Source organism: Monodon monoceros, unplaced genomic scaffold, assembly GCF_005190385.1.
Source record: "Monodon monoceros isolate NGI ecotype Baffin Bay Population unplaced genomic scaffold, NGI_Narwhal_1 Super_Scaffold_4, whole genome shotgun sequence".
Taxonomy (NCBI): domain Eukaryota; kingdom Metazoa; phylum Chordata; class Mammalia; order Artiodactyla; family Monodontidae; genus Monodon; species Monodon monoceros.
Genome location: NW_021703781.1, coordinates 81,373,124 through 81,383,866, shown reverse-complemented (window position 1 = coordinate 81,383,866; position 10,743 = coordinate 81,373,124). Strand labels below are relative to the sequence as shown.

The following is a 10,743-nucleotide window of genomic DNA, read 5'->3' as shown; positions in this document are numbered from 1 at the left end:
CGTATGTATTTACGTGATCGCGCACACCACACGCACGTATGTATTTATGTGATCGCGCACACCACACACACGTATGTATTTACGTGTCTCTATTTACCAGGGCAGCAGAATGTAGGCATTAAGGGCACTGGTCTGGAAGCCAGGCTGCCTGGGTTCAAATCTAGGTTTCGAAAACCTATGAGCTGTGTGACCTAGAGCAAGTTCCCGAACCTCTCTGTGCTCCAGCGGCCTGGCCTCTTCCAGGTGCAGCAAGCGAGCAGCGCCTGGCACACAGGGGCACAGGTAAGCACCAGCCGTCACGACCGCGCTGCTCTATTAAAGCCCGCGGAGCACAGCACGCGGCACCAGCAGGCCGCTCCTTTTCCACCAGTTTCTCAGCTCCCAACTCTGCTGCCAAGACCACCTTCCAAGTCCCTTCAAGTTTAAGGCAGAAACTTGAGAAACACCGGCTAGAAACCACACTCCACAAATATGCTGAGAACACAATCCCCGAGCAGCTAAGATGCGGCACCGTCGCTTGCTGTTGGCGGCGGGCGCAGCCTCTGGGGAGTGAGTGGCGACTGGACACAGCGTGCGGACGCCTTCGCGCCGGGCCACCCTTGGCCTGGCTGCCAGGTCAGCTTCAGGCTCTTGCTCTCTCAGCCCCAGCGCTGAAGCCGCAGATCCTGGTAAACACCAGAAAAGGAAATCTCAGAGAGACAAGCTAGCATTTGCCGTCGCCCCACAGGGGCCGGCTTGACTGCATCACACGAGCCCGTCCTCCCTCCTCGGTTCTGTGAGGCCGTGTGAAGATGGGGGTCAGTGTTCCCTGATCATAAGGGTCTCTGGAAGTGATAATGGTGGCTCCAGAGAGTGTTGCTATGGCTGCAAAACGCACCCGTAACCCCTAAAAGTCCACCACTCTGAGTGGCCACCTCACTCAGTGATTTGTTGCCATGGCAGTAAAATGTATATTGACGTCTCTGTTTTCTGAGAAGCATAAACAAAGTTTCTTCATTAAGCCTGAAGAAGGCTCTGGAATGTCCTCCTTCTTTCTTTATGCATGACACTGTTGGGTTCCTTGTTCAGAGCTGAGAGCATTTGCTTCATTAAAAGTGGTGCATTACAGGATGACCCAGTAATCACTCATGGAGGTCAGTGCTAAGAAAAGAGACCGCGCGACCAGTGCTTGCCTGACGGGAAAAACAGGGTGCGTAACACAAATGGGGTTAATAAACTAAGTAGCTACTTAAAATCTAAGTACACGGCTTTTGTAAAAGCACTCAAAACCGTCAATCCACAGGGTAACAGTGCAATGCGTGGGTGTGTGTACCATGTTGAGGACACTGTGCCTTATATGCTTATCATTTAATTCTCCTAATAACCCATAAATAGATTCTCATTCCCATCTTCCAGGTGAGGACAAGATGAGGTTTAAGGAAATTACATGACTGCTGGGCAGTGACAGAACTGCTGGTGAGGGCCCCTGCCCGTCTCCCCTCAAGGCTGTGTGATGGAACCTTGTTCTAGAAATCGCGGGAGGAGACAGACCCACCAGATCTTAAGCAGGCAAGGGCCAGACCTGGTGAAGGCACCAGGTAGAGTCAAGCCTGTGACATCTGCAAAGCTGTGGGTGACAGTTTTTACTGCACTTATTTTAGGGGTGTTGTGTTTTGATTAAGAGGCCAAGGGTGTTTTCGGCAAGTCGCCCCCCAAACCCAGGAGAGGACGTCAGAGTCTTCATCATCTGTGGCATCCGAGCAGCGCACAAAACCCCAAGTTCACCCTCCTCTATCTCATTCTCGAATTTCTCTCTAAAAGAAAACTGCACGTAAGAAGAGCCTTCAATCACGTCTATGTCGCACATACGTACCATGCCCCAGAGGTGCCCCACTCACTCTGAGGTTGAGAACTTTAAAGATCTCTCCTAAATGGTGAAGACCACTTTGACTCAAGTCTAAAATTGATGAAGAGAGGATGACCCCCTTGACACCCTCGTGAGCCTCCCTGGAGGCGGATGCAGGCTTGCTCCTAGCCTGCCCAGCGCCGCTCTCCGGGATCAGCAGCCCCACAGGCAGCCTTGCAGGAGCTGCTTCCCTCCATCCGTCAGCCAGGAGGAAGCAATCCTCCGGGGACCACTGCTCATCCTCCCGGGTCTGGAGTCACCTGCAGACAGGGAGGGGAGATGCAGCAACAACTAGGTACACGGGCACACTCTCACTGTCTAGCTCATGGCAGATTTGTGTTTGCTTACAAAGACCATTGTTTCTAATAATCAGTATCATAAACTTGACTTCTGTAAAACAAACTGGACTGCAAGAAGGTTCAGATTAAAATGTTCTGCTCCTCCCTTTGCACCATGGAGTTCCAAGATTTAACTTAATTCCTGGAAAATGCAATGGCTGTTTTTGGGATGAAAACAAGTCAGAAGATTTCAAAGCGCACAAGCTAATGTATCCCTTCCCTAAATGCAGTGGGGTTCCTAAGTTCACACTTTCTTACTTGCCCCGCGGTTCTGTGGCATTTCCATTAGTGTTCCGCTCCACGGAGAATCCTGACAGCTCAGGTTACCGCTTTGACTCAGCGATCAGCGCTGGGTCTGGCTAGCACCCAGATTAGGCTGGGGGTGGGAACCGGTCAAACTAGAACCTTGAATTTTACTTGTTCAACAATAGTTTTGCTCGACACAAAGTTTAAGAACTGTATTTCACCAGAACCTCATTCGGTGAGGCACACGTCCGTGTTTAATTCCCGATTTATCCGGCAATAACAACCAACACTGGAATGTTTCAGGGCTCAGAAGCCTTCGCTCATTGATACAAAACTCTCGACAGCAAGAGGAAAGAGATAAGGGAACATATGTATATGTATAACTGATTCACTTTGTTATAAAGCAGAAACTAACACACCATTGTAAAGCAATTATACCCCAATAAAGATGTTAAAAAAACAAAAGAACCCTCTCGACAGCCAACACCTGGGAAACGTGTGTGCGTCTACCTCCCTCCATTTTAGGGATGGGGAACACGAGGAACCGCCCAAAGGTCAAGCAATTAACGAGTGGGGGGGGCGAACCCACCGCAGGCTGCCTGCGCTCCCTGGAGACCCTGGGCCTCCCCTGGGGTCCTTTTCTGTGTTTTAGGGGGGAGAGAGGCTTCAATCTCCCGCAAACCTCTGAACAGAAAGAAGGCCTCAGGACCGAGAGCAAAACCACAGGGCCTAAAAGCGGGCGGAGCGGGCTCCGTGGGGTCGGGGAGGCGGCTCCGGGTCCCGGCGCCCTCCCCGGTTTCTCCACCGCGCCGGGCCGCCCTCGAGGCCCCGCAGCTCCGCACCCCGCAAGCCCGCGGTGCCCCCAGCCTCTCGGGATGCGCCCCCGCTCCCGGCCCGCCCCTCGCCCCCCATCACCCGGCGCCCCAGCCTCTCTCGAGGGGCCCCCGACCCCGGGCCCGCAGCCCTGCCTCACCCTCGGCGCCCGCCAGCCCACCCGACGCCCGCACGAGCCGGGCGCCAGTGCGGCAGTCCAGCAGTGGAAGCTGCCGGCCCCACGCGGTCGCTATGGAGACGCCCAGCCTTACGGAGGCCCGCAGGCGCCAAGCCGCGCGGAAGGCGCGCAGTCGCGGGGCGCGCGGGGCGTCTGGTGCGCCTGCGCACGCGGCACTCATCCAGACTCCAGCGGTCCGCCCGGAGCCGCAGCGCCGCAGCGCTGGCGCGCCGCCCGCGACCTCCTCTGCCGGGCAGTCGGTGACACACACAGAGGTGGAGCGTTCCGGACGAAGGGGACATGTGTGCCGAGGCCCGGAGTGTCGTGATGCGCGAGCGCGCGCCTCTGCGGAGCGGGCGGCGGGGCACCTGCCGGTGGGCTCTTCGGGGGACCGCAGGTTACACACGGGAAGGCTCGCACTTCAAGTTGACCATCTGGCGTCAAGAACTTGAAAGTCCTTCCCGTTTTATACCTTCCCGTCTGCAGCAGGCAGACCTACGTCTTCTTGGGGGTCGCAGGATGGCTGTCCCGGTTGCAGTCGTCACTCGGACGCCCATCACCCGGGAGGAGAAGGAAGCCCCCAGTAACTGCCTCTGAGATCTGGCCGGAATCGCTTCGGCTACCTAGACCAATCAACAGAAAGGAAATGAGACCACCACAGGGCTCGGACCAATCAGGATTTCTCTGTGGGTCTGGAACCCACCCCACCACCCCTTCTCAAGCACTCGGGTAGAGGGTCTGCATACCTCTTATCAGTCAGGCGGCGAGCCACTAGAGGATGACGTCATTAAGGGATTTGACCTTTGCCATTGCAGAGGCTGGTTGGACAATCTCTGAAGGCTGCTGCCCTCCGCCTGATGCTGCAGCTTGAAGTGTGCAGGGCAGGTATTCAGGAAGGGAAGGTGGAGGTAAAGGGGGGACCAGCGAGCCCAAGCTGGAACCCACGAGGATGGATGGATCACGTGGCACCGATGGTCACAGAACTACACACACACCCAGCCCAGGAGTTGGAGAAGCTAAAAGACTCGGGGAGACAGACTAGATGCACGCCTGCCCCCCACCAGTGAGGTGAGCTGGCAGAGAAAGGACATTGTGTGCGAGCTGCAGCCACACCTGGGCCCCTGCCCTGGCCGTCCAAGTATAAAATCATTACAGCTGCTACCTCACTGCACCCCTTTACCCCCCAAATCTCATGCACAGTGCCTCTTGGGGCCGAGTTAGGAAACCTGCAGGAAAGAGGATTCTGGAGAAGTAGTTCAGCCTATACACACTGACACATCGCACAGCCACCACGATACCGGAAAATAAATGGAGGTACTGAAAGGAGTGAGGAAAGGGGTGACTGGTCGCTGAGCAGGCAACCCGAAGTGTCAGCTACAAGAGCCACTGAAGACTTTCACACTGATTTGAACATAAGGCCCGCCTTGTTGTAAAATGATCACTTTGGATTTCTGCTATGGTCATGGCAGGTGATGCCATTCAGAACAACCCTTCCACGAACAAGGGAGTGAGGAATATTTTCTGCATGTATGCTGTATGTCGATACTAGACTTTATTCTATATACGTTCTTAGAACAAAATATGGGTGAATTTTATTTTATTCTTAGGCTAAGAAAGGATTTCTTAAACAGGATATAAAAGCACTAACCATAAAAACAGATGTTGATAAATTCACTACATTAAAAGTACTCTTGTTTATCTAAAAGGTACCATAAGGAAAATTAAAAGTTGAGCCCCAAATGAGAGAAGATATTGGCAATTCTCATATCCAATAAAGATTAGTATCCACAATATATCACCCAATGAGGATTAATATGCAGAATACATAAAGAACTCCTATGATTCAATTTTAGAAAGATTAAGACAATAGTTACATTTAGATTAATAGGCAAGAGAAATGAACCAACAACTCCCAGGAGAGAAAAAAAATGGCCAATAAAGATATAAAAAGATGCTCCACTTTACCAGCTAGCAGGGAAATACAGTTTTATCTGAAATGAGATACTGTTTTACCCTTCCTCAGTTGGCAAAAATGAAGAAGTCTGGGAACACCTGTGTTCATGCCCCTAGCTCATTCTTCTGTCAGGGTGTCCACTGGAACTTGGGGCGTCTGGGAGAGCAGCCTGCTCTCCTATTGGGCTGGATCCCCACGTGCAGTGACCCCCACCGTTCCCCTCTGGAGTCTCAGACCCAGAGTTGCATCAGGACACGTGGGCAGAGAAATTCACAGCAGCCTCACTCATTTTAGCAAAACCTGGGAAGGACCCCAAAGGCCAAGAAAGAGAAAGCCATGAAATGAACCAACAATAGCTACTCACAACAACAAGAATGAATCTTAGAAACAGCTTTTGACAGAAAAAGCAAATTCCAGGAGACTTCATGGAGTATGAAATGCTTTTCATACCAGCAAAACTAAATGATAAGCTGCAAATGTGAATGATAAGTTTCTAAAACCAAAAATCAAGAGACGAGTTGGCCCATAATATGAGCCGGGGGAAGCAGGAGATGGGGTGCACCTGGTGGGAGTTATGGGCTGAACTGTGTCCCTCAAATCCCATCCCTGACCCCCAGTACCTCAGAATATGACTTATTTGGAGATAGGGTCTTTAAAGAGGTGACTAATGTTAAATGGGGTCATTGAGTGGCCCTCATCCAGTGTGACTGGTGTCTTTATAAGAAGAGGAAATTAGGACACAGACACACAGAGGGATGACCTCGTGAGGACACAGGGAGAAGACGACTGTCTGCAAGCCAAGGAGAGAGGCCTCAGGAGAAACCGGTCCTACTGACTCCTTGATGTCAGACTTCCAGCCTCAGATGGTGAGAAAATAAATTTCTGTGATTTAACTGCCTGCTCTGCAGGTTTTGTTAGCAGAGCCCCAGGAACCAATGCAGTGGAGGTCCAAGGACAGGTGGTCCCTCAGTCCAGGCCGGGGCAGAGGGTGGGGTTGCTGGTGAGTTGGGTGGCCGCCAAGGGCTATTTCATTGTTACACTTCAGAACATTTGTACTTTTTTCAAGGTTTTTCTTTTTTTTCTCCCTGCGTGGCTTGCGGGACCTCAGTTCCCTGACCAGGGATCGAACCCAGGCCCTCGGCAGTGAAAGCTCATAGTCCTAACCACTGGACCGCCAGGGAGTTCCCAGAACGTTTATATTTTGCGTGCGTCCCTTTGTCTGCATCCTGCTACACAGCAAAAGAAGGGCTGCAGTGGGGGCGGGCGCAGCACCAAGCGTCTGCTGCCTGTCTACTGGGTGGGTGGGGGGAGTCCTAACACCCATTCCTGCTCAAGCCTGAGCCTGGGGGTCGTTCTTGGATGTCAACAGCGCCGTTCCCACGCTCCAGCTGGGAACTTGGGCAGTTACTTGCCTCCCAGGCCTTCTTTCCTTCATCTGTGAAGTGGGATGGTCACGAGAGGTGTTTTGTAGGGTAGCTTATACCCGGAGTCTCACCCAGACCTGATTTAATGGTGGGACTTGGGACTTCTGAGCTGACAATATTTAGATGAGATTTTGGACTTAGAGTTGAAGCTCTAACGGTGAGACTTTTGGGGATGCTGGGATGCGGTGAATGTATTCTGCACATGGAATAGGCTTAGATTTGGGGGGACCAGACGGTGGACTGTAGTGTGGGTTTAGTGGTGGCCCCCCAAAAGATATGTCCACCCAGAACCTGTGAATGTGACCTTACCTGGAAAGAGGGTAATTAAGTTAAAGAAATCAAGAGGGTATCATCCTGCGTTGAGGTGAGTCCTAAATCCTATGACAAGTGTCCTGATAAAGGAGGACACGAAGATGAAAAGACGATGTGGTGATGGAGGCAGAGCTTGCGGCGATGCCTCTGCAGGCCGAGCGATGCCAAGGACTTCCTGGAGCCGCCAGAAGCTGGGAGAGACGTCTCAGGACCTCCAGAAGGGACCACGCCTGCTGACACCTTGATTTCCGACTTCTGGCCTCCAGAATGGGGAGAAAACACACTTCTGTTGTTTTCACCCACAAGTCTGTGGTCCTTTGTCACAGCAGCCCTGGGAACTGACACACTAGGAGCCTCATGGAGTTAAGCGGCGAGTTTGTGCTTCAGTCCTGGTACCATGACAACAGAGAGGAAGGATTCCTTCCCAGCAGCCATGGGGCTCCTCTTCTCCACTGTGCATTTTCCTCTCCCCATTCATGCTCTCTGGAGTCATCGGAAGCCAGGCAGCCCCATGACCCTGAGAATCAATAACATCACCAAGCAACCCAGCCACCCAGCACCTGGCTCCCCACGTCCTTGCTTCCACATGTACTTTGTCCCATGTCCCACCAGGGCTAAGTCGGATGGCACCACAGCCAGGTTTTCCATTTCCTGCTGGGAAGGGGACTCATGGTTTCCCACATAAGTGAGCAACTCAGGATCGGAATCCCATTTGAGCTTGTTTCCTGTTTCCTGGGGCCAGTTCTGGTACGGTTCCCAGCAGGAAACAGCACATTCAAATCGGGCAATCTGAAGGGAGTTTAAAAACAGGACTATTTACAAAGGTGCAGGCAGCGTGTTAATTTCAGAATGATGCTATTGGACAAAGTACACATGAAAACTGGAGACTCTGCCAACGATCACACCCTCTCAGGAAGCTTGGCTTTTTGGATGAATTATGGGTTGACGCACGTTTGTGCTTGGGTTTACAGGGCTTGAGCCTTGAATACAAATCAGACCCCTGCTGTTCTGCACATGCCCTAAGTGGGCACTCGCCGTCCGCCAGAGACACTGGCCACTTTCTGCCCTCGCACACACTCTCATTTCAATCTCAGGGACAGTGTCATCACAGCTCCTGGGCCCCAGGGCTTCACAAGGTCACTTGCTCGGACCCCTGCCGACCGCCCCAGCTGCAGCAGTCCTGTGATCGCACACTGCCCACGATCCTGTGTGGGCGCTCCCATGTGCTGGGTGTCATGGACACGTTTATCTGGTTACTGAGTCACTGACAGTCCCCTGTCACTGGCACAGGATGGAGAAGACCCTGTCCTCACTCTGCTGAAGTTCCTGATCATTGTGGGCACCCCTGGGCACAGGGACACTTTGCTGGCCTCACTGACCCCTCCCCGTTCACAGGTAAGTCCCTCCCAGGCCCCTAGAACTTCACAGTGGCCCTCGGTGGAGTGCGGCAGCCTGGTCTGCTCTCCGGTGAGGCAGCTCCTGGCCTTTGCTCTGTCTCCTGCCCACTCTGCACCCCTTGCTCTCAGCCTGCCTGGGGTGACACTCTGCCTCGGTGCCCCCCCCCCCCGCCCCCCCCCCTCCCCCCGGTCTTCAGAAACATTCCTTCACTTGCTGCTGCCCCAGAAGGATGGCTACAGAGCCCCTCCTCTGTGCCGGCGCTGAGCTGGGTGCCTTCAACATGCTGACTGGGAGAGGGCAATGGTAGGAGGGAGCCATGTTCCGAGAGCAGCTGCAGCTCAGCATAAGGAGGCTGAGCCCAGCCTGGGAGCCCAGAGCCCAGGGAACTTGCCTCGCTGGAGTTTAACTCAAGGCTGGATGCACGGCAGGTGGTAGTCGGCCCGGTTATGCTGCGGTAAATACACCTACCAAATCTCGAGGGCTTCCCACAGTGGCTGATTTCTCCCTTGTTCTGCGCATCCACTGCTGGTTGGAAGGTGGTCCCCAAGTGATGGGGACTCCCTCTTAGCCAAGGGGTCATGTATGGCCAGTCTGGACACTGGCTCCTCAAGTGCGGCTCAGAAATGACACAGTTCACCTCTGCTCACATTTCATTGGTCAAGCAGGCCACAATGGTCAAGGGGCTCCACTGAATTTCAAAGGTGGGGTCGGGGACAAGCGTAGTTCTACCTCGGGCAGTAGACGGGAAGCGGGAACAGCCAAGACTGAGTGCCACTACTTGAGGTGGGGGGTGCCGAGCCAGGTGAGGGGCTGCGAGGGCAGGACAGAGCCCAGGGTGGCTGAAAGATGTCCAAGGAGGGACGGGCGGTGGCGGGAGAGACCCGCAGGGCCTGGTGCCTTGGCCTGCAAGCCGGGTGGGTGGTCCTCCGTCAAGGCGGGGCGGGGGTGGGTGGTCCTCTGTCATGGTGGGGCAGCGGAAGGCCCTTTCAGGACTTCCTGGGGGAGGAAGGAACCGCCAGCTCTGCGGGCAGAACCTAAGGAGGCAAAGGCTTCCAAAAGTCTAAGACAACTCATAACAAAACAATTCTTCAGTGAAAAAGCATTAGGCGCAGGGAGCTGGGCGGTACTGAGAGTCTTCTCCTGGATCGTTGGCTGTGCAGAGCGCTTTATCCGCGAGGTCCCTCCTGGCCAATCGAATGTCGGGAGGCGCATCGAGGTCAAATCGCGCCTCGGACCACACCCCCCAGCCCCATACGCTGTACAAGGTCCCCGGGCGGCCTGAGGCGCGGACCATCGCCAAGGGCTTCCGCTCGGGAACCGTGCCGGGCGGACTACACTGAGGGCCGGACTGGAGACCCAACCAAGGGTACCCCGAGAGCGCAGGCGCGTGTGCCCAGCGTCGCCGTGACCCCGGGCGCGCCCGTGCGTGCGTGTGCGTGTGCGCGCGCGCTCGCTGTCAGGCTCTGGGCCGGCCGACCGGAGAGGGGCTCGCGCACCGGGCCCGACCCCGCCCCGCCACCTCCGTCCCTCCCTCGGCGGTGCAGCCGCATGGGGGTATCGGCGCCGGACCCGGGACCGCGGGGCTGCGCGTCCTGACACCGACCCGGCCTCGGCCCCCGCACAGCCGTTTCCCGCCACCCCATCCCGGGTCCCGTGCGTGGTCTCGCCAAGGGCAGAGCCGCAGGATGAGGTTTAAGGCTTCCCCGGGTCGGGCGGCAGCAGTCCGCAAGCCACCTTTGTTCACAAAGGCCAAAGGGGCCCCCTCCTTCTCTCCTGTCTCTGCCGCCGCCTCGTCGTGCTTTGCATCTGCCCCTACTGAGGCGGGCGGCGGATACCCGTAGCCGCTCGCCGCACCCCGCTCCGGCCCCGCCCCGTCTCCGCCCCCTGAGCTCGCTCCGCCCCGACTCCTTCCCGCCGGCCCCGCCCAGGCCCCGCCCCCGCGCGCTAGCATTCGGCGGAGCCGCCCGGGCGGCCGGCACCCGCGAACGCCGAGCCTGGGGCGCAAGGCGAGCGCTGCCAGTCGCTGCAGCTCCTGCTCCTCGCCCGGCGGGCGGGCCATGTCCCGGACTCTGGCCGCGGCGCGCACTCCGGTCCGGCCATGAGGAGCGGCGCCGAGCGCAGGGGCAGCAGCGCCGCGGCGCCCCCCGGCTCGCCGCCCACCGGCCGCGCGCGCCCCGCCGGCCCCGACGCGCCCT

At 55.8% G+C, this 10,743-nt stretch overlaps 1 protein-coding gene across 1 annotated transcript in view; it reads right to left on the bottom strand.

Moving 5' to 3' along the window:
• Positions 1 to 2,082, bottom strand: part of LRRC27 (leucine rich repeat containing 27) — a 27,696-nt gene extending 25,614 nt beyond the window's left edge. The window contains 3 exon segments of the mRNA XM_029244829.1: positions 649 to 665; positions 1,878 to 2,036; positions 2,038 to 2,082. Of these exon segments, the coding sequence (XP_029100662.1) occupies positions 649 to 665; positions 1,878 to 2,036; positions 2,038 to 2,082 (221 nt within the window).
• Positions 2,083 to 10,743: the final 8,661 nt, after the last annotated feature.